At 58.2% G+C, this 22,266-nt stretch overlaps 2 protein-coding genes across 5 annotated transcripts; one reads left to right on the top strand and one right to left on the bottom strand.

The window, feature by feature from the left end:
• Positions 1-284: 284 nt before the first annotated feature.
• On the bottom strand, positions 285-18,025 carry SEZ6L2 (seizure related 6 homolog like 2). 4 transcript variants are annotated; one of them, XM_004479343.5, is made up of 18 exons: positions 16,498-18,025; positions 15,424-15,558; positions 14,468-14,767; positions 14,038-14,177; positions 13,547-13,748; positions 9,578-9,763; positions 8,648-8,816; positions 7,961-8,124; positions 6,335-6,535; positions 5,780-5,918; positions 4,800-4,996; positions 4,465-4,659; positions 2,657-2,848; positions 2,350-2,541; positions 1,828-1,866; positions 1,547-1,664; positions 1,323-1,419; positions 285-860 (listed from the first exon to the last, which is right to left on the bottom strand). In XM_004479343.5, exons 1-18 carry the CDS (start codon positions 16,574-16,576, stop codon positions 831-833), a joined length of 2,775 nt encoding a protein of 924 aa, XP_004479400.1. In that variant the 5' UTR covers positions 16,577-18,025; the 3' UTR covers positions 285-830. The 4 variants fall into 4 exon arrangements, with proteins under 4 accessions (XP_004479400.1, XP_004479401.1, XP_004479402.1 ...); XM_004479344.5 differs by having other exon boundaries at positions 1,323-1,444; positions 16,498-17,409; XM_004479345.5 differs by lacking the exon at positions 1,828-1,866 and having other exon boundaries at positions 16,498-17,121.
• Positions 18,026-18,320: 295 nt separating this feature from the next.
• ASPHD1 (aspartate beta-hydroxylase domain containing 1) lies at positions 18,321-22,140 on the top strand. Its single transcript, XM_004479340.5, has 3 exons — positions 18,321-19,451; positions 20,664-20,777; positions 21,878-22,140. The coding sequence occupies exons 1-3, from the start codon at positions 18,572-18,574 to the stop codon at positions 21,985-21,987; spliced, it is 1,104 nt and encodes a 367-aa protein (XP_004479397.3). The 5' UTR covers positions 18,321-18,571; the 3' UTR covers positions 21,988-22,140.
• The last annotated feature ends 126 nt before the right edge of the window (positions 22,141-22,266 follow it).

The raw sequence follows: 22,266 nt of genomic DNA on the forward strand, positions 1-22,266 counted from the left end.
TTGCCCCCTGCCAAACAGCGGTAGAAGGGGAGCTCCTGTCAGCTGTTTCCCTGGCAGAAGAGCCTAGAAACATCAAGCCCTGTTGAGAGGCCGCCGAGGACAGTTGTCTAAAAATGCAGAGCCTAAAGCCAGGCTTCGTGACCCCTGGCCAGCCCCCTGGATGTTGCCCTGTGCCCAGTTTCGGATTTCCATCTTCCAAATCGTTGCCCTTTCCCCAGGCCTCTCTCTAGAGAGGCCATCGTCACCTCCACCGCCTCCCCACACCCCACTAGCCCAGTTACAAATGGTGATTTTCTGTTTATTGTTCAAAAACAAAAATCCAGAAGCAAAGGTGGAGAGGCTGGGGGCTGGGGGCTGCAGGAAGGGGCAGAGGCCTTGTCCCAGCTCTCCTCCATCCTTCTGACCCTCCAAGGCCCAGGAGGTCGGCCTGGGGCCAGGGCCTCTGGGAGGAGCAGAGTCTTCGTGGCCAAGGGAACAGTGGCGCGCTCAAGGTGCTGGGGCCGTCCTTGGGGGGGTGCGCTGGGCTAGAGGATTGTAGTGGAGATGAGTGTCCCACCCAGGGTCCAAAAGCCGGGAATGGGCACAGAGGGTGAGGGCAGGCCCCTGGTTTGGCAACTGAGAAGAGGCGGCTTTGGGCGGCAGGATGCTGGTTCATTTACCGAAGGGTCTCCAGGGCCATCAAAGCCCCCTTGTGGGGCCAGGAGACTATTTACAAGGCAGGGAGGAGGGGAGCCTGGAGTCGGGGACCCGGTCCTGTTCTCTCCCCTGCCCAGAATGGGGGTCGGGGGCGGGGAGGGGCATCTTGGGTCCTGCAGCCTCGGTCTTGAGGATCAGATGGAAACTTCATATTCCCGTGTATCCTGGAGACAGAAGGGCTCAGTTGCTGGTGTGGAATGGGGGTGGAGGAGGCAGGAAAATGGGAAGCGGTAGCCAAAAGGTAGAGGAAACACTCTGGGGTTTTAAAGTAGCACTGATCATTGGGGCCTTGCGATGGGGATGGGGCTGAATCTGGCCAATGTTGTGTTTGGTTCATCCTACGATGTCTTAAAATCATGTAAAAACCTGACTTTCTGGATTGTCTTGAACAACGGGAAGATCTGGCTGTTGGGCCTGTAGGATGGAGCTGCATCCTATCCATGGGACACAAGTTCTCCAATTAGCCACAGTCCTCACCACTCCCTTCCGCACACCTGACTTGCTTTGCTCGTTGACATGACCTTTGTGGACAGCTGAGTTTGAAATTTCCAAATCAAAGATTACAGAGACCCCTGAAAGGAACTGAGAACTGTCCCCCCCCCCCCAGGGATAGGGGAGAGGCTCACCCCAGCTTCATACAGTGGATTGCTGAAGTCTGACTCCACAGTGATGGGGCTGTAGGAATGGGAGCCCGAGAAGCCGAAGAGGGATTTTCCCTGCAGCCTGGGAAAGGGAGAAGACAGAGGACCTTTTCAACAGGTGAGCCCCAGAGCTCCCCTCACCCCCAGGCTTCTGAGCCAGGCAGGCCAGAGGTCTGCCCCGGCGGCGGCTCCCTGATTGGGCTACTCACTTGGTGTAGTACACGTAAACGCCGCTGCCGAGGACAATGACCAGGCCCAGGGGCAACAGGATGGCCAAGGCCAGGTTCCCGCCCTCCAGCTGCCGGGACGGGTCTGTCGTCTGCGTCACTGGGGGAGAGAAGAGGCCCACGATCAGGGGCTGGGCCCGGCCTCCTGCCCTGAGCCCTGCGCCCTGGGCCTCACCCCTCCAGGGCCTGGCCTTCTGCCCGGGCCTCTGCCTCGCCCTCCCGACCCGGCCGGGGCCTGGGGCTCCACCTGTGCCCTCACTGACCTTCCAGTTTTCGGTTGTCCAGGAGCTCCTCATAGGCCACTGCAGGGAGAGGAGGGGGAGGGGGACGGGGTCTGAGCCAGGGAGGGGAAGGCGGGTGGGTAGGGGGCTGGGAGCCCGGTGGGGCTGGGCTGGGCGGCCTGGTCCTCTCTGCCCTCTGCTCAGCCTAAACTTCGTCCTTCCCTTGGCGTGGGAGGGGAGGAGTGGGCAGGGCCGGGCCTTCTTTCTACTCCTGAGCCCTAAAATTTCAGGGGTCCTCAGCGAGGTCTGTAGAATCTGTCACAGATAGGGAAACTGAGGCCTATCGAGAGGGGGCAAGAGACTTCCAGAGCACTTTCCACTCTGCCCCTTAGGATAATTCCATGACCCCAGCTTCTGGAAGTGCCTGTGAGGACACAGCACACGGGTGAGCAGGGCGCTCAGTGGGGTCCCCCATCGATGTGGCATTTGCCACCTGAGTCTCCCAGCCCTGTCACTCCCACATGCCAGTGTGCCCTCCTCCTTCCTGCCCTGCTACCCAGGCACCTTTGCAGAGCGGGGGCTGGCTGGTCCACTGCGAGGGGTGGCCAGGCACACAGGTGATGGTGACCTCGCCGATGAGCTCGAAGCCCTCGTAGCAGAAGAAGCGCAGGGACTCGCCCGCCTGGTAGTGGTGCTTGTACAAAGTCTGGTAGCCATTCTCTGGAACTCCAGGGTTCAGACAGGGCTCGTACTTCACTGCGGGAGGAAGTGTCCGTCACGTGCCAGCCGCGCCGCCACACAAGCCCAATGCTGGCAGACAGGACCTCCCTGGGGCCACCCAGCCACCTTCCCGGGGCATCCCCAGACTCACGGGCACACTTGGGGACCCGGTCGCTCCACTTGGGCGTGCCCGTGTCTCGGCTGTAGCAGGTGAGGACGGCCGCCCCCTCCAGGCTGTACCCCGGCAGACAGCGGTACTGGACATGGGAGCCCACGGGGAAGCCGGCGTCCGAGGCAGTGCGGTGCCCATTGGTGATCTCACCGGGGTCGGCACAGGTCATGACTGTTGGTGGGAGGGCAAGGTCAGGGGCAGCGGGGGCCTCAATTGCTCTGAGCATCCCCCAGAAGCTTAGGGCTGGAGCGGCCCGAGTCCTGGGCCTTCTCGGAGCACCACCCCCACTTCCCACCACTTGCTCAGAATGAAGAGACCAGGGTGGGAAAAACTCAAAATTCAGGACATTTTCTCTTTCAGATATCTTCTGGAAAATAGCCTAGTTGGGGGGACCACAGGCCTCCATCCTGAGCAAACTAACCAAATACCAGCAGGGTCAGCCTCCTTAAGAGGAGGCGCGGTCCTCCCCTCCCATCATTCCTTGCACGCCCAGCCCATGCACCCTGTACCCCATTTACACTACCCGCCTGCTGCTCTGTTGTGGGAGAGTCCTCAGCATAGCCTTCTGGATTTTTGTTTTTTGTTTTACATCTAACCTGTGCCAGCCACCCTGCTAAACGCTTTGCAAACGTAACATTTCCCTCTGCTACCCAGAGGTCAGTGTCACTGATATCTCCCTCTGATGGAACTTGGAGCTCAAATGACTGGCCCACAGTACCTCAGTCAGGGAGCGGCAGAGCTGGGACCTACTCGAAGCTGCTGCTGTGGAGCACTGGACTCAGAGTCAGGAGGCTCAGGTCTCAGTTCAGCTTCTGGCTCAATGTTAAGGTGCCGCCTCGGGCATGCTCCCTCCCAAGCCTCAGCTGGGCGAGCACCTCCGGGCCTGACAGCCTGTGAATCCCTTCAGGGATGGGGAGCTCACTGCTTCCTCAGCTGTGTCAACTCAAACGTCTTCCTTGAGTCCAGCTCAAATCTGGCTCCTTGAAATTTCTCCCTGTGGGTCCCACCACTGCCCCCAGGGGCCACGTGGAACACATGCACCCCATCCTGTCGGCAGGCCTTCAGGAGTCCCGGCCTCTGTGACTCCTCTGCCACACCTGAGAGAATCAATCCACCCCTCCTCCTCCAGCCCTTCCTCAGACTTACAGCAGCTACCATTATCACTGGGGACACGCTCTGGGGACATGCACCGGGCACTGTGTGGGACTTTTTCACAGGCCCTGTAACAACCCCCTAATCCTACCTCAGGGACAGAGAAGCCGAGGCTCACAGATGTGTCAAGTACCTGGAGGAAGCCACCCAGCAGTTACGGGTGTTTAGTTATCTGTCCCCCTCCGCAGAACCCCAACCAAGCTCAGGGCTTAGGTGACAGCCTTAGATGAATCAAATGCTCTGACAAACTGTGCTCTTGGTGCAGGGGAGTCCCAGGAGGTCAGGGGGGCTCGCGGCAGGACCAGAACTGCGAAGGGTGGTGCCAAGGATGAAGGAGCCGGTCCCAGCGGGACCCCAGGTCCAAGCCCCCAGTGGAGGGCAGGAATCAGGCAGGGCAGGGGCAGGGTGGGAGCCAGGCCTTAAAAAGATGAGATGGGACCCAGAAGAAAAGGGAACAGAGTCCAGAAGAGTGGAACAGAGAGGGTCGCAGCCTGGAAAACGTGAGAACGGCGCCCAGGAGGGGACAGTTGGGGGGCACGGATTGGAGGGGGGAGCCCCAAGGGCGTAGGGGCGGGGCCCAGAGAGAAGGATGGAGCCCAGACGGGACCAGGGCGGGGACAGGAGAGCCGGCTCACTCTTTTGGCAGGCAGGTGGCGCAGCGCTCCAAGACAGGTCCCACTGGCAGGTGAGAATGTCGGAGCCGAGCAGCTCGTAGCCGGGCTCGCACTGGTAAGTGAGCACCGTGCCCCGGATCAGGTCCCCGTGGGACGCCGTCCTCCAGCCCCACTCCGGGGGTGGCAGCTCGGGGCACGTGTCGTTCCTCGGGACCTCTGCAGAGGAGGGATGGCGGGTTGGGGGGCTGCCCTTCCAGCCTCAGGGGCCGCGCGACCCGGTGCCCCTCCCGGGATCTCCGGCCTGCGGGACCCCCGCCCATCTCGGGCCCTTAGGCTCCCCCCACCCCACTCCATACCCTTGAAGTGCAGCACGAAGCCCTGGCCCAGGCCGGGGTTTGGGGGCCCAGGCGGTGCCTGGAACTGCAGCGTGAGGTCGGGCCCGGAGGAGAGGAGGCGACGGCGCGGCTGAGGTCCCCGCAGCTGGGCTAGGACTCGGGCGCTGGGCCCGTCCCCGTCGAACAGCGTCAGCATGTCCCCTTCACGCACATTCAGGCTGCAGAGTGGGGGGCCAGGTGTGGGGGCGGGGCCACCGCTGGCCCCTCCCACCCGGCTCTGCCCGACGCCTGCCCTGCTACCTCCTCCCCCTGCGCCGCACTCCCCGGGCCAGGCCTGGGCTCCTTCCGCCGTCACCCTCCGGAGGCTTCTCTTAGCAAGCCGCTCCATGGGCTCCTCCCAGTTCCTGTTGCCCCGTCCCCAGTCCTGCTCCTCAAGGGTCCCGCCCCCTCTCCGGCCTCTTCTCCATCACCACAGGCTCCCCAGCCCATCCCCGCTCCAGTTCAGACCAATCACAGGCCAGGCTCAGGACCGCCTGGCACAACTCCAGGCCCAGGGCTGAGCAGAGCTCTTTGGCCCGGCCCACTTCTGGTTCTGTACACTCCCAAGACCAGCTCACGCTCAATCAGCTCCGTGAGTTCCCCCACCCCCACCTCCACTTGGGGTTTGGGGGTGAAGCAACAGCGGGGCCCCGGGGCCCTGGAATTGCTCCAGGGGCAGCCCAACGCCCCCACCTCGACCCCAACCTGGCCAAAGTGCAGAAGCTTAAGAGACACTGGCCTCGTCCCTTCTCACAGCAGCCCTGGAAGAAGGCTGCTTGTCCAGAGTCATCTGGCTAACAAGGGGTTTGAACCTAGGTCGACCTGACTGAGGTGAACCCTTAGTCTCCTCTTTGATCAGACCAGATATTTGCTGGTTCTGGTAGAGAAACAAGAGCAGCTCAGAATTCAGGCCACACATGGCCAAGCCCACCCACGGCACCCTCTGCTGGACCCCAACGTACATCTCGACTTGGAGCAAGATGCGCTTCTCCTCCTGGACGTGCAGGCCCCACACGCAATCCTGGCCGGGGCTGTAGCTCTGGGGCCAGTCGGGAGAGAGGACCACACCGGCTGGCTCGGACAGCTCCCCTCCACACATGGCTGCGGTAGAAGGGGCTCGGCCTCAGGCCTCAGGCGGGGCCCATTCAGCACAGTCCTCACCCTCCCAGCAGCCCACCTGCTTCCTGCCACCCCTAGGTCTTGCTGTGCCCAGTCCCCAGGGCTGCTCTTCATGAACGCCACCCGCTCTCCAGCCCACCCATCACCACACCCATGGCTTCACCCAACCAAATTCTGACTGTCAAAGGCACTTGGATCCATGACCCCTGATTCCTATAACAAGCTCGCCAGTTAGTCAGCTCCGAAAACTGGAGCTCCCAAAGTGACCAGGATTTGCCCGAGGCCTGGGTTGATTTGGCTTGAATACGGGGGGACTCCCTCCTGAATGGCCTCCTAAGACCCCCAGTTCAGGGGTAGTCTTTAGACAAAGGACTCCCTGGGAATGTGGGGGGACTCACCCTTGCAGGCTGGCTCTGTGTCGTTCCAGTGGGGTTCTGTGGGATCTACACATTCAATGGCATTCGGGGGGCCGGGGGGCTCCAGAGCATATCCTGGGAGGCACGAGAAGGTGACCAGCGCCCCTGGGCGGTACTCAGGGTCCGTGGTGGTGATGTTGCCATGTGCCAGGAAGGGAGCGAAGCAGCGATCCTCCTCAAATGCTAGGGAGGAGTCCATCACAGAAACTAAGTGCCAGGACTGGCCTTAGGACAGGTCTTAAGGGACCACAACAGGGTGCTTTGGGCTCAGCGCAGGTGTCCTTTGGTTACCCTGCGGGCTTCTTAAAAATTGAGTGCACCTGGGCTTAGCTTTCATTCTCTACTTTGCAAAAAAATCCAAACAGTTCCTGCTTCACACATTCCTATGTTCCCTCCAGGACTCCAAAGGGAATCCCCCGGGCTAGTCAAATCCCAGCCTACAGAAGAGGAAACTGAGGTCCACAGACAAAAGCCCAAGGTCACACAGCAAAGCAGTGGCAGAATCAGGCCTCAAACCCAGATCACTTGATTCCTAGCCACAGATCTGTGTAGTGTCCAGGCACTGGCATTGTGTAAAAATCCTACCCACCCATTAGGGCCTGGTGCCATTTGCATTTCTCCCATGATCCATACCTGGAACTAACCTCACCCATCTCTGAGCATTTCACTTTCTTTGTCTCTCTCCTGCTACTGTTGAACAACGCGTCTGCTCCAGACACTGGAATTCTGTTTCCCAAATATACCAGGTACTTCTCCCCTTCTTAGCACATTTCCTCACTCTATTCCTTCTCTTTGAGATGCCATGCCCCAAACTCTCTTTTAAAACACTCTCCAGGAAAACGGACTTTGGCCCAGTGGTTAGGGCATCCGTCTACCATATGGGAGGTCCGCGGTTCAAACCCCGGACCTCCTTCACCCGTGTGGAGCTGGCCATGCGCAGTGCTGATGCGCGCAAGGAGTGCCTTGCCACGCAAGGGTGTCCCCCGCGTGGGGGAGCCCCAAGCGCAAGGAGTGCGCCCATGAGGAAAGCCGCCCAGCGTGAAAAGAAAGTGCAGCCTGCCCAGGAATGGCGCCGCCCACACTTCCCGTGCCGCTGACGACAACAGAAGCGGACAAAGAAACAAGACGCAGCAAATAGACACCAAGAACAGACAACCAGGGGAGGGGGGGAAATTAAATAAATAAATAAATCTTAAAAAAAAAAATTTGATTTAAGAAAAAGAATTAAAAAAAACAAAAAAAACCCAAAACACTCTCCATCCTTAAAGGCCCTGTTCAAATGCCTGTTCTCCCTAATCACTGACCTCCCAGCAGGAAGTGACCTTTACCTCCTCTGAGAAAACACAGCCTTCTCCCTCCTGACCACAGGCTACCTTTATTGTATTCAATCTTTCTTTGTTTCTGTGGCTTTCTTCTTCGGCTACCCATATTCTAGGTTAAATAGGGAAGTCCACCTCGGGGAAGTAGAGAGGGATCAGAGGAAGGGTCCCTGTGGCTTGGGGATGGGGGGTAACTCAGGTTTCAGGGATCTGAACACAGAGATGAGCAGGGAGGGAGCCCGTGCCGGGGGTAGGGTGTGGGGCTTGGGATCGGGACAGCGGCAGTTACCTTCGAATCGGAGGCTCAGCAGCAGGGGATTGGCAGGTGTCTCTGAAAGCAGCTCCACATAGAGTGACTGGGCGTCACTGATGAGCCCCCGCTCTGGGACATCGTCCATGTCAGAGTCATAGATCACAGGGGAGAGGGGGCCACCCCCTGAGCGCACCATCAGCCTGGGAGGGACAGAGAAGTGGCCAGGAGCTCTCCTAACTGGTTCCGGCAGAGGCTCAAACATTAACTATGTGCCATGCACTCTTTCCAAGCCCTTTACACATTTTATCTCATTTAATTCTCACAAGAATCCTTGATGCAGATACTATTATTATTCCTCATTTTATACAGGGGGAAACTGAGGCACTGGAAGATCAAGTAACTTGGCCGAGATCACATACCAAGTAGTGGCAGAGCTGGGGTACCAGTTTGTTAGATAAATAATACTAATGATGGTGGCAAAAACTAACTGGCTGCCAGGAGCCGTTCTAAGCACTTTACATATCTGAATTCATTTATCCCCACAGAAACCACAAATACTACTATTTCCATTCTACAGAGGAGGGCACAGAGGCCCTGAGGGGTTAAGTGACTTGCCTAAGGTGGCACAGCTCTACCACCTAAGGGAGGGTAAGAAATAAACTACTTTGATACATATTCCAACCAGCGTGACCCCATGGCAACCTCCCCACTGCAGACCCTCACCGGTCATTGTCCTCATCCAGCGAGACCCTTTCGAAGTGCAGGTGCAGCCGGCGTCCCTCAGCTGCTTCGATGACCCAGCGGCATGTGAGGTTGGGCCCTGCAGCTCCCCCAGGCTCAGGGGACACGATGCGGCCCAAGGTGGCATTGTGGACAGTGCCCCCGCAGGATGCTGTGGGCCGGGGGGAGGGGGCAGGGTGAGGCCGGCCTGGGCAGACCCATATTTCTCCTTGGGGATCTTAGCCCTTCTCAGGCCCATCATCAGAACCCTGGTGGCCACAGGTTAGCTGGGCCCTGGCTCAGAGACGGTATCTTGCCCACAGGCTCACCCCAGAGGACAGAACCTTCTCCGGGCAACCGCCCAGGAGGGGAGCCAGTCCTAGAATAAGAAAAACCCCGGGGTGGGCAGAGCAGGTATAAGTCAGTGGTTGAGCACCTGCTTCTCATGTATGAGGTCCTGGGTTCATTCCCTGGTACCTCCTAAAAAAAACCACCACCACGAGAGTGGGCACCCCATCAGGACAGAGAGGTTGCTAAGATGATAAATGATGCCTTCACAGATGGGGACACCTTGGAATGGAGACTTCAGCTACAGGGGTCCCCGGCATTAAGGCCCTACAGGATGGAGACCCTCCATCCTGAAGAATGATATCCCCTATGATGAGGACTACCCTAAAGAAGGGATCCCCAGAATGGTGACTCCCCACATGAAAACGCTCCAAGTGGGACATCCCAAGACGGAGACCCGCCAAGGCTAGAGACTCTGGGTATAAAGAGCTCCAGATGGAGTCTGCAGGATAGGGACTCTTCAGGGTAGAAAACCCTTTGGGATGTGTTTTCCCCAAAGATGGAGACTGTCAAATAGGACCCTCCCAATGGGGTCACCAGGACAGAAATACCCTCCCCTCCCCATCATGGCAGCCAGAGACTCACCCACGCAGCTGGGCGCTTCACTGCTCCAGGCTGGCCGGGTGCCGTTGAGGCAGATGAGGGTCTCCTCGCCCTGCAGCTGGTAGCCTGAGTCGCAGTGGAAGGTGGCGGTTCCCCCAGGGTGCAGGTCGGTCACGCTCACATCCCCGTGGGCCGGCCGGGGAGGGAAGCCGCAGCTCAGAAGGTAGGCTGGACCCGCCAGAGCAGGGAGAAGGAGGCCGTGTTTTCCTAGGCTATTCTCTCTCCCACACCCCCCAGCGCTTCTTGCCCTCCCTCCCTTCCCCAGGGACACCAGCTGGCTCCACAATGGAGTCCACCCTGAAGAGGAGCTGGTTGCATGAGCACCTTGCCTCCCAAAGATGTCATCTCAACATCTCTTGTCTCCGCTGATCTTTATAAACTTCCCACTTTGGTCCCTGTTTTACAGACGAGGTACCTCAGAGAGGTTATTCTGGACCCCGGCAATCCTTTGCTGTGTGGCCACAGGTAAACCAACTGACCACTCTGAACTGTGTCCAGTGCTAATACTAACAAATAGTATTTGCAGACCTTTTTTACCTTCCAAAGTGAATTTGCTCCATACTTTTGAGGGAGACAGAGGAGATTTTCCAGGTGTGGAAGTTGAGGCTCCAAGTAATTATGTGCCTCACAGCATTTAGCTTCTCTCCACACACACACAGACTTTCCTCCACCGAGGAGCACTGTGGTATTACTCCCTCACCTTTCATCAGGGGAAGCCATATGAAACTCCAGCAGGAAATTGGACTATTTTATTATTAAAGACCTTGATACTCAATGCTCTCTAAATGAATCCTCTGGTGGAAATGAAGTGCTAGGGATAGCTTTGATTTCCTGATTGTTTTCTCCTTTCCTTCATTGAGAACTGAGTTATCTCCCTTTTTGCACTGGCTGCCAGGGAACTCAGAACCAGATTGAGGCTTATCCTTAGCTACAATGGTCTGCACATCCACATTCTGTTTTTTCAACTTTAATAAGCATTACTGTTGCCATCTTTGTTCTAAATTATGCTATACAATTGTATTGCTTACATTCTTTTTGTAAGACCCCTGAAATCCTTACAAAATCAAATGGGATAAAACGAATAAATAGAAATTGACTTGGTAGTAAATGATGAACTCTGAACTTGATCCTGACAGAGCTCTGTGCACTTATGTTTCAGAACCAGGCAGGTCTCATCAAAACGGACTTCCTGAAAGAAATGCCATCAAACCGGGTCATATAGGAAGGGCAGGCTCAGTTAGCAGAGGGCCTGGGAGCTACCGGCTTGCTTGGGCTTTTACTTTCTCAGACTCTCCAGCCCTGAGTGATTTTCTAGGAGACCTGTCCCTCATTTCAAAATTCAACCAGCATTTCCTGGGCTTAGCCCTGAGGAGATAGAGGTTAAAAAGAAAAGGCCCAGCCCTTGCTCTTGGGTGGCACTTTCAGCTTCTATTCCCAGCACTTACAACCCATATAGCCTACGCAACAGTTTCGTCACTCCTTATAATTCCACCTCCATCCTTTGCTCGCACCCTCACCCTCATCCAGAAGGCCCTCTCTTCCTTCTTTCTCATCTTGCAAGAAATAATTTAATTACCACCTCTGCCAGGAAGGCTTCCTGACACCTCCCCTCCCTTGCCTGTACACAATCCCACACGCACAAGCTTGCCATCACATAGACCACTCCCTGTTGCTACCACTGAGGTTAGACGTCTGGCTTGCCCACAAACTGGACCAAGCCTTCCTTATTCTGTCTCCTAAAGCCTAGCCTCGCTGATCAACTGCAGCAGGCCGGAGGCAGTGAGGAACAGCGCCGGGAATGCTGGACTGCGAGTCAGGCAGACCTGCGTTCCACTCCCAGCTCCACAACTTATTAGCTCTATGACCTTGAACAGGTGACTTCACCTCTAGGGGCCTCTCACCCGTAAATGGCAATAATAATTCCTACCACTAGGGATTGGCCTAGAAATTAAATAAAAGGAAAACTCAAAGAGCCTGGCGGATAGAAGATGCTGGGAAAATATTCGTCACCTGCCCTCAGCCTCAGCGAATGAATGACTGGGAGCCAGAGTCTTGGGAATCTGATTTCCGGCTCTGCAATGGAGTTGCAGATGGCTGAGCAACCCACATAACCTTTGGGTCTTTTTCTCCTCTGAGAAGCGGAGATGACAATGGCCACTTGCCAGGGTTGCTGTTAGAAGCAAAACAAGAGTTGGTGAGAGGGTTTTGTAAATGGGAAAGTTTGCTGGATTTGGAGTGAGGAGGGATGGAGCCTTCGGCCTTTCATAGCTAATGAGGCCACTCTGGACTAGTTAGTGCAGGTTGGAAAGGGCTTAAACAGGTCTGGGGTCCCAAGGGTGCCTGGAGGAGCCACAAAGCAGGGAAGACCAAGGCAGGTAATGAAAGGCGATTTATGCAATAGCCCTGCTTCCCCACATGTTCCACTTAGCCGCCAAGGAGCCCTATTTTTCAATGCCCTGGGGAAGTGGCTGCTTAAAGGAGCCAGTGGGGGGCCACTCTGTAATATCCAAAGTCCAGCCCTGGGCCCTGGGCCCTCAGGGCCTGTCCTTGCTCCCCGACAACCAGGCCCACTGCCACCACGCACATGCCCACTCCCTCTGGTCTCTCCGCCTTGCCCCTGGGGTAGATCCTGGGCAGAGGTCTCAGGAGAGGCAGGAGGGGGAAGCTAGAGAGGTCATGAGAAAGGACGCAGACTGTGTCCTGGATAAGGTCTGCAAAAGGGACCTGGGGTCAGCAGAGCTCTCAGGCGGCAGGGGCTGGGTCTAGGGAGCTGGGTGGAGACATGAGGGGACATGACGGGGCCGCTGGCTTGACACGCAGCTCCAATTCTGAGGAGCATAGGGAGGCAGCGTGGGCAGGGAGTGTGGGCTGGGCCCTGGGCCTCCAGCCTCCACTGGCACTGTGGGAAGGTGCCCGTTCACGCAGGCGGGGACAAGTGTGCACGTGTGTCTAGGTTGCCTGTGACCTGGAGCTCCTGAACGTCGCCCTCTCCTGCCCCCAGGCATCAGCAGGAGCTCCCACGGTCAGAAATCTAAGGCGGTCACTCTCTTAATGCTTCACACATGTCCCCGTCCTCCCCCTCACCTGCAGGAGAAAGTCACCTGAGAGTCCTCACGAGGCTCTCAGCCCTCTTCCCCCCATCCCTCTCTGCTTTCACTAGAGAGCAGTAACTGGCATTTTTTGAGCTCTCAGAGTATCAGGCACTGTTTTAAGCCCTTGACATGTGTTAATTCATTTGATCATCCAAATAATACCCTGACGTAGGAATCGCAGCCCCCATGGTCCAGAGGAGATCATGAGGCACAGAGAGGTTAAATGACTTTGTCAAGGTCCCACAGCTAGGGCAATTTTGTCTTCCACGCTGAAGTAGTTCAAAACTGCTCAAGGCATCATAGTTTTTCTTCTGAGTCTTGGAAGGGTACTTTCTCTTCCACCTGGACACCTGCCTTTTTCCTGCCCTCCCTCCCCCGGCTAACCTATCCTTTAGATTTCAGCTGAGACACCTCCTCCTCCCTTAGGAGAAATCGAGGTCCCTTTGTTTGTCCCCCGTGCCTGGGTTTCCTCCATCATAGTCTTTATCTATTAAACTGAAACCATCCCAATTACTTGGATGTCTTCCTCCCTAGATGCTGAGGTCCTTGAAATCGGGTTTGTACCTGGCTTGTTGACTCGTCTCCCCAGGGTGAACACTGGCCCTGGTACAATGTAGGATCACGATAAACCCTTGCTGAGGAAAAGGATGAGTTGCCATTTGAATGTGTCCTTCTCAGTCAAAGGCCCTTGAGTGCATGTGACCAGTGCAGGGGTCTCTCCTCTGAGGGTTCTGATCCCTTCAGGGTCCCAGGCAAGAGGAAAAGCCCCCAGCAGCTCTCAGTGTTGGAAGGGACCCCAGAGCTGTGCCCTCGGCCCCTGGTGGCTTCTGCCCTTCCACCAGCTCCCCGGTCCCCTCACCCTGATAGTGGATCCTGAAGCCGCCGCCCCGCGGGGCCCGCGGGCTCTGGAAGTGCAGGAGCAGCCGGTTGGTCGGGCTGCGAAGGACCTGTCCTTCTCCCAGCATGGAGGAGTTGGCCAGCAGTCTGGGCGCCAGGCCCAGGGACCCGCCGCCGGCCAGCACCAGCAGTTCCTCCTCCCGAGACAGGTTCAGCGTCTGCACCTAGAGAAACCCCAGCAGGCCCGCCCGGTCGTCAGCCCGGGGCGGCCCCTCCCTCCCGCCACCTGCCTTCCCTCTCCCCTGGCGCAGCGGCCCAGGCACCGCGGAGGTGGGAGGCCAGCTGGGAACTCCAGGAGAGTCTTCACCGTCGGAGTCAGAAAACGGACCCCGAGGGTGGGGGCCCCGAGAGGGTGGGGGCACGAAGCCCCGGGGTGGGCCGAGGGTGCGCACAGCCCTGGGCCCAGCGCGCAGGTCTGGGAAGTTTCACAGGCAGATGCTTGGGTCCCAGTACCTGGATCTCAATGCCGTAGCCGGGGTAGACGTGGATGCTGTAGGTGCAGTCCAGGAGTCCCAAGGTGCGGCTGGCGGTGCTCCCCAAATCTGGAGACTCCACATACCCTTCGGCCTCAGAGATGTTGTTGTTGCACAGAACTAAAGGGGCGTAAGTGGCCAGAGTTGAGCGAACCCCCGTGTTCTCGCTCTCTCAGCCATGCCACTCTGGGGCCCCCTTATCTGCCCTCCAGCGCCCCTCCCCGTCTTTATCCTGTGCCCCTCTCCCACCTGGACCCAGCATGCCCTTCCTCAACTGTAATATAGACAGTATAGACCAGAACCCTTGCCTCCACACGCTCTCAGCAGCCTCTTCCTCTTCCCCACCCAGAATCCTCCCCTCCCACATCCGACTTCTTGACATTACCCCCGTTCCCTTCCGAGAGCCTCACCTGGGCTTGTCACCGTGGTGGTGACGGTGGTGGTGGTGATGATGGTTGTCGTGGTCTCCTCCTCCCCTCCCTCGGGTCCGAGGGGCGGGCCCGGGGAGGCGGGGCCGGGCAGGGGCGGGACCGTAGTTCCCGGGGGCGGGGTCAGCAGCTCGGGTGCGGTGGGGCCCGCCCCCCTGACCCCCTTAGGGGTCACGGCTGTTGTTAAAGGCCCTGTCCCTGGCTCAGTGGCCCGTGGCAGGGAGGGTGCTACAAGAGTCTGGCCGGCTGCAGGGGTGGCTGGCGTGGGGTCCAGATCCAATCCTGGGACAGTGCGAGGGAAGCTAGGGATCAGGGCTGCGGGAAACTGGGGTCCCCCACCGAACCCAAAAGGCCTCCCCCACAAGGCCAGCCTCACCCAAACCCCTCACTCCCCTACCCACCCCCCCACAGCTTTCCACAGCTTGGCCCTCCTCCCTTCTCTCCCCTCCCCCTCTCCACCCTGGCCCCTCCCCCTTGCCTCTCCTTGCACCTCCGGTCTGGATCTAGTTCTGGCTCCTGGTTATCCCTTCCCCTCTGCCCTGTGGCTCTCTCTCTTGCTCACTCTGGAACTCTATTTTTCTGTTTTGGAGTCTTCTCCCTCTGATTCTGCTGGTCTCCTATTCCTCTCTCTCCTGCCTCCCACCTCTCGTTCTGGTTCTGTCTGGTCTCTGAGTTTCCACCTGTCTTTCTCTGTGTGTTCTTCTGTCTGACTCTGTCCCTTGATGATCCTGTCTGTTTCTCTGGTTCTCTGACTGGTCTGTGCCCAGTTCCAATGCTCTCTCCAACTGTCTCTGTCTCCCTCGCAATTTCACTGGCCTTTCCAGTGGGCATGAGAGTCTTACCCCGCTGCAGTCTCTCCAGTCTAGCCTGCCCCCCATCTCCCTGAACCAATGCCTCTCCCTCTGCCTCTCTCACTCCTGCCATGCTGGGGGCCTCACCTGGCAGGTAGCCCATCTCCTCCGGGCTCCTCCTTAGCAGGGCCCCATGGAGCAGCTCAGCCAGGGCCTTGGAGGCCACTGTGGGGGTCTCACCTCCAAGCTCGGGCAGTGCCTCTTCCTCCTTCAGGGGCAGACCTAGGAGATGAAGTTGTATAGGCAATCTCCCCTGCTGCCCCCACCCCTTCCTTCTCCAGAACCATCCTTTACAGAACTCTTCCTCCCTCCTCACTCAGTCAGCTGGGCCTGCAGGGGCTCAGAGGGTCCCAAGTTGGGCTGAGAGCCAAGACAGGAGAGCAGCTCCCAGCTGCCTCTCCCACTCCTGCCCCTCCCAAGCCCCCCGGCCCCCCAGGCTGCGTGGGCCTTCAGTGATCACTTTGGCATTAGGGTCCCTGGACAGCGCCATCAGGGCAGGGAAGGGATGGCAGTTCTGCCTTCATTTTCGCCTCAATGCACTCTCCCCCCAACCCTGGGGCTCTGCAGAGGGGCTGGCAGCACCTCCTAGCCCTCTCTTCCGCAGTGCCCCAGCTTTCTCCCTGGGTTTGCCTCTGCAGCGTGGCTGTCCTCTGTGTGTGTGTGTGTCTCTGACTCTCTCATGTTCTCTGCAGTCTCTGCCTCCTTGCTTGGAGTCTGGCTGAGGGTCGGAATGGGGGACTCAATAGCTGGTGCCTGAACCTTGCCCCTGTCCATCTGTCTTTGTTCATATGTCCAAGAGCATTTGCGTGTGCAGTGCCTGGCGTCTCTCCCAGCACCTCCATCTCTCGACCTAGGTACCCCGCGTGCTGCTGCCGCCTCCGCAGACCTTCCCCCAACTTCCCCATCCCTCCTTCCTGTATCTAACCCCGAAGACGCTGCTAAGAGCTCCCCTCGTTCATTTCCCCATCGCTTTACGATGGGGGGTTAGGGGATCCGGGAGCAAGCTGGAAAGCCCTGCCTTGCGCCTTCGCGGTCCTCTGTGCCACTCCCCTCCCCCGCAGGCTCGCAAGACCCAGGATGTTCAGAGAAAGGAAGGTTGAGGACCCCGCTGGGGGCCGTCCCGGGGCCCACCCCCACCCCCCAACACCCCCATGTCCTTACCCTGAATCCAGGGACAGCTCAGCAGAATTAGGAACAGCAGCTTGGGAGGCGGTGGGTGCTGGGCCCTGGGGATTCCCATGGCGACTCACCCTGATCTCTCTCCTCTGGGCCTTTCCTCGCTGCCACCTTTCCTCCGTCTCCTTTTATCTTTTCCTTTAATTTTTTTTTTTTTCCCTGCTAGGGGTCAGCGAAAGAAGACAAATCCTGTGCCCCTTGGGATGGAAGGGCAGGATGGGGCTGGGGACGCCTGGACGCTCCTCCTTGGCCCAGCCTCCTCTGTCCTTTGCTCCCGGGTCGGTGGTAGAGGGGGGCGCGGCCCCGGCTGCAGGGGGTGGAGCTGAGCGGGCCGAAAGGGCCGGGTCGCCCGGGTTAGCCTCTCGCTCTCGGGCGCCTGGGTCCACCAGGCTGACTGGATCCTGAGCTAGAGGAGTGGGGAGGGCAAGGCGGCTTCCGAGGGCCTGGGGTGGGGTTGGGGATCGGGAGGGTCCCTCCTGGGTTCCAGCGGGGCTCGGGCGGGGAGGGGAGGGGGTTGCGGAACCGGGAGAGTCGAAGCTCCGGCCCTGGGGCTGCGGGAGGGAGAAGCGGAGAAAGGTGTCGAGTCCACGTCAGATCCTGGGGACGGGCGAGGGGAGGGGCCTGGGATTTATTTTTTGGGGGGTGGAGGTGGTTGAGGGGTGGGAGGGGGAAGTGCAGAGGGAGGAAGGAGGGACCAGATGAGCGAGGATCGTAATCCTCACTCCCGCCGCCCCTAGGGGAAGCAAAGGAAAGCCTCTGGCCCCAGCAGCAATTGCCTTTCTCCAGCTCCCCGCCATTCTTGCACATCTGGAAACTGAATCTCCTCTTCCCAAGGCGCCGGGGGGCTGTACAGCTGGGTCCACACCTGCTCGGTCCCCCAATATGCCCCCTTCCCACATCCGGGCCCCCCAGGGGACTTCCCTTTCACAGAAGCTAAGATGGAAGGGGCCTCCCCCTCCTGTAGGAGAAGGACGAGATTCCCTGCTTTTGAGACGTCTAAGGAATGACGGGCAGGGACCTGGAGAGGAGAGACCCTTCCTCTCACAGACAGCACGCCGCCGGCCAGCTGCCAGGCGGTTTCAACTCCAATTTTTTCTCCTGGGCTCGCTCACTCCGCGGGCGGAGCGCGTATGTTTCAGTACCACGAGCGCGCGGACAGCTCCCCTCGGCCCCGCCTGGGCCTGCCCTGCCCCCGGCACCGCCCGCGCTGCGGCGATTGGCCGAAGCCGCTGTCGCTGTCATCCAGGCTCCCGCCGGGGGCCGGCTCCGGAGAGAGCTGAGGGGGAGGGCAGTCTCAGACCGACCGATCGAGGGGCTGGCGGACCGACAGACAGGCCACGGAGTCCCGGCTCTCCAGTTTCCGAGCGCCAGCCCTGTCCGTCACGGCGCGCGCTCGCCCCCGCCCCGGGCCCCGCCCCTCCTTTTCGCATTGCGGGGCGACTGGAGGTTGGCGCAGTGCCCCCTGCCCCCCACCACGTGGCGTCCAGTCCCGGCCCGGGCCCGCTGCAAATCCGGAGGCGACCCCCCTCCCCAGCCTGAGTTGCAGCTGCCACTGGACGGGGGCGGGAGTGGCGGAGTGGAGAGGGCGGCGGGGAGGGGTGACGTCAGGGTGAGTGGGAGCCAAGGAAGGAGCGGGTGGGAGAGAGGGAGAGAGAGCAAGACCGGCGGGCCGGGTTCAGAGAGAAGCCAGGGCAGAAAGGAGAGAGGGTAGAGGAAGGAGAGAGAAGCCGCTGCGGACGAAGGCAGGCTGCGGGTCCCCCGGGCTGCGGGTCCAGGTGGGGTGGGCGTCGCTGTCCTGGGAAGCTAGAAGGAAAGGGAAGGAGAGGAGAAGAAAGGAGAAGGGAGGGAGGAGAGGCCGAGAGAGAGGAGACTGCGGGAAGGAAAAAGAAGGGAGAGGGGAAGGAGGGAGGAGAGTTGGAAGGAGAAAGAAGGGGAGGAAGAGAGGAGACCGAAAGAAAGGGAGAGGAGGATTAGGGGTACACGGCAGTCGGACGAGAGGGGGAGAAGCGAGGGAGACACACGGAGGAGACCCCAGAAGGAGAGAGAACCAAGCCTGGGAATGTGGAAGGGAAACAGCCCAGGAGGGAACCAGGGTGCCATCATGGGAGAGACCAGGGGAGAGCTGGGGGAACAGGGCAGCTGGCGCCTGGGAGGTGCCCCAGACCTCTTGGCCCGGGCCCCCCTGCCCACCATGACCCCTTGGCCACTGCCCCTGGCCTCCTCAGCCCTTACCCTGCTCCTCGGAGCCCTCACTTCCCTTTTCCTCTGGTACTGCTACCGCCTGGGCTCCCAAGACTTGCAGCCCCTAGGGCCTGGGAGCCGGGCTGGGGGCATCAGTGGTGGGCCTGGGGGGTGCTCTGGGGCTGGCAGGCCCGGCCCAGGGAGCCCCGGGGAGTCGGGGGAAGGACCCAGGACGGAAGGCCTAGTGAGCCGGCGGCTGCGCGCCTATGCCAGGCGCTACTCCTGGGCTGGGCTGGGCAGGGTGAGGCGGGCGGCCCAGGGGGGTGCCAGCCCTGGGGGAGGGCCAGGGACCCTGGGCATTCAGCGCCCGGGTTTGCTTTTCCTGCCAGACCTGCCCTCAGCCCCCTTTGTGCTGCGGGATGCCCAGCGGCACGATGTGGAGCTGCTGGAGAGCAGCTTCCCAGCCATCTTGCGGGACTTTGGGGCTGTGAGCTGGGACTTCTCAGGGACGGCCCCACTGCCTCGGGGCTGGTCTCCAGCCCTGGCCCCTGGGTGCTATCAGCTCCTGCTGTACCAGGCAGGCCGGTGCCAACCCAGCAACTGCCGCCGGTGCCCAGGGGCCTACCGGGCACTGAGGGGGCTGCGGAGTTTTATGAGCGCCAACACCTTCGGCAGTGCTGGCTTTTCCGTTCTCCTGCCTGGGGCCCAGCTTGAGGGCCGCTGTGGGCCCACCAATGCCAGGGTCAGATGCCATCTAGGTAAGTCGATGCTGCCTACAGACAACTGCCTTGACCTTCTTCCCTGCTACCAGAGCTTTCTATCCTGTGGTTCCCATGGTGCCTCTCTTCCCAGAAATCCTTCCTTGACTCCTGCCACAGCATTTCATCAGCTTGCTTATCTGCAAACCACCTTCATCAGCTTCACCATAGCCATTTACCCCCATCCTATGTTTCTTCCCTTCCACTCTCCCAGTTTTGTTTTACTTATTTCAGATGAATCTGTATAGAGCAATTGTACATGATAACCATTATTACTTGCCTTCAACAGACAGTACTCATAACAAATTGAAACTTGAAAAAAGGGAAAGCTTTGAAAACTCCACCCAAATGCTCTCGTCTCTTTGAGCCTGAAGCCTGCACTCTCCAAGCTGAAAAGGGATTGTTTGTAGGGTGTTAAAACTGGGGTGGCATCAAACTGAGATTTTCTTTTCAGTGTTCTGAAGAGTGAAAGAAAATGGAAAAGGAAACACCTTTCAGATGTTTCCTATTTAGTGGCATGACCTCGTTTCACCTAACGAGCTGTCAGTTGGATGTGTCCTATGTTTTGGGGTCCACTGCCCTTCAGGGTCAAGTCCAGGTCCTGCTCATCTCCCACCTTTCTTTCCACCCCCCATGTTCTAATCACAAAGCCCTTCTGGCAGATTCTGGCAGAAGCCAGACACATCCTGTATTCTGTCCAAGTGCCTTTCCCCCTTTCCCCCTTTTCACCTCCTGGAAAACTATTGCTTAGCCATCAGGACTCAAATTTTTGAGTGCCACACCTTTTCTGGGGTGCCTTCCTATTCCCTATCAGTTGAGCTGGCCGCTCACTTTTCTCACAGTGCCTGACCACATGGTCCTGGGCATGGACCATGGAGTCACACTCATTCCTTATACCTTGTAGGGAGGCAGGGACTAGCATGTAGTAGGTTCTTGGGTTCAGTTGTCAGGAAGCCCTGGAGACGTCACTTTCTATAGGAGGTCTTCCCTTTTCTAAGAGAACAGACTGTGCTTTCCATTGCATTTCCCCCATCTCTCAGCACTTCTTTCACCCAGTACTGTGTTTATACTCCAGGCACCTTCCAGAGAGCAAGGAGGGGGCCATCACAGGCCCTGGCATTTGTCAGACTTATTGAGGATGCTTGCTGGCTAAACGGGGTGGGCCCCCTGGGCAGGAGCTGGGGTGCTGGACGCCTGGGTCTTTTCCCACAGGCCTGAAGATTCCTCCTGGCTGTGAGCTGGTGGTCGGCGGCGAGCCCCAGTGCTGGGCCGAGGGGCACTGTCTACTGGTGGACGACTCCTTCCTGCACACGGTGGCTCATAACGGTAATGGGGTCCCCCTCCTGCCTAGGGGAAGAGACCAGAGGGCTGCAGAATCAGGCCCCGATGGCTTCCTGTCCTGACACAAGTTTCCCAGCTGCATGACCATGACAAATCATATGACCTCTCCAATCACCTGTGAAATGCGGCAACTGCCTTCCTGATCAGGTGATGCCAAGGCCTAAGTTGATGGAGGTGTGCAGCACAGTGGTTAAAAGCACAGGACCCAGTCTGTACTGCCTGGGTTTCTGTCCCAGCTCTAGCACTTATTAACTGTGTGACCTTGGGCAAGTTATTTAACCTCTCTGGGTCTGTTATTTTGTCTAAAATGAGGATAATTATGGTCGTACTTTTTTTGAGGTACTGGAGGCTGTGGATTGAATCTGGGACCTCTGTATGTGGGAAGCCAGTGCATAACCAGAGCCACATCAGCTTCCCTGAGTTGGTTTTTTCATTTGTTTTGCTTATTTTTTCAGGAGGCACTGGGAACCAAAACCCAGCCCTCCCACGCGGGAGGCAAGCGTTCAACCACTTGAGCCACATCCACTCCCTCATAGTTGTTTTTTTTTTCCTTAAGATTCATTTATTTCTCCCCCCCGTGCTGTCCCCCCCTGGTGTCTGCTCTCTGCGTCCATTCGCTGTGTGTTCTTCTGGGTCTGCTTGTATTCTCATTACGTGGCTCCAGGAACTGATCCTGGAATCTTCTGCAGTGGGGGAGAGGCGATTACTCTCTTGCGCCACCTCAACTCCCCATTATGTCTTTTCTTTTTTCTGTGTCTCTTGTTGCATCATCTTGCTGTGCCAACTCTCCATGTTGGCCAGCACTCCGGTGTGGGATGCCATTCCCACATGGGCCAGCTCGCCCTCACCAGGAGGCCCAGGGCATCGAACCCTGGGCCTCCTATATGGTAGACAGGAGACCAATTGGTTGAGGCACATCCATTTCCCACCTCATAGTTTGTTTTGATGATGACGAGCTGATATATAAAGGATTAGAACACTGCCTGGGACATCCCTGCTGTTTCTTTTATGAGTATTTGGTGATTTCTCCTGGCACCTAAGACACTGATGTCGGCTACTCTCCCGTCTCCCTGTGTGTGCCCTAGGCGCCCCTGAAGATGGGCCTCGAGTGGTCTTCATCGTGGACCTCTGGCACCCCAACGTGGCTGGGGCAGAGCGCCAGGCCCTCGACTTTGTCTTTGCACCAGACCCTTGAAGATCCCTTCTGCCCCCTGGGGAAGAGATGCCATCCTCAGCGACAGTTCAAGGAGGAGCCAGAACTTCCTCTCTCCACGGCAGGGATGGGGTGGGCCCCGAGGGGCAACGGGAGCCAGCGCACATTGAAATACAAATCTTGAATCCTCTCCTAGCTCCTGACTTCTTCCTTCCCTGCTACCAAGCCCAGGCAGAAGCTCTTCCCATCTAACCAGCCCAGGACCTCATTAACAGAAGCCAGCTCTCTGTCCCTTCCCCAGGGAGCCAAAACCAGACCCTC

The sequence above is a fragment of the Dasypus novemcinctus genome, chromosome 23 (genome assembly GCF_030445035.2).
Source record: "Dasypus novemcinctus isolate mDasNov1 chromosome 23, mDasNov1.1.hap2, whole genome shotgun sequence".
In the NCBI taxonomy this organism is placed as follows: Eukaryota; Metazoa; Chordata; class Mammalia; order Cingulata; family Dasypodidae; genus Dasypus; species Dasypus novemcinctus.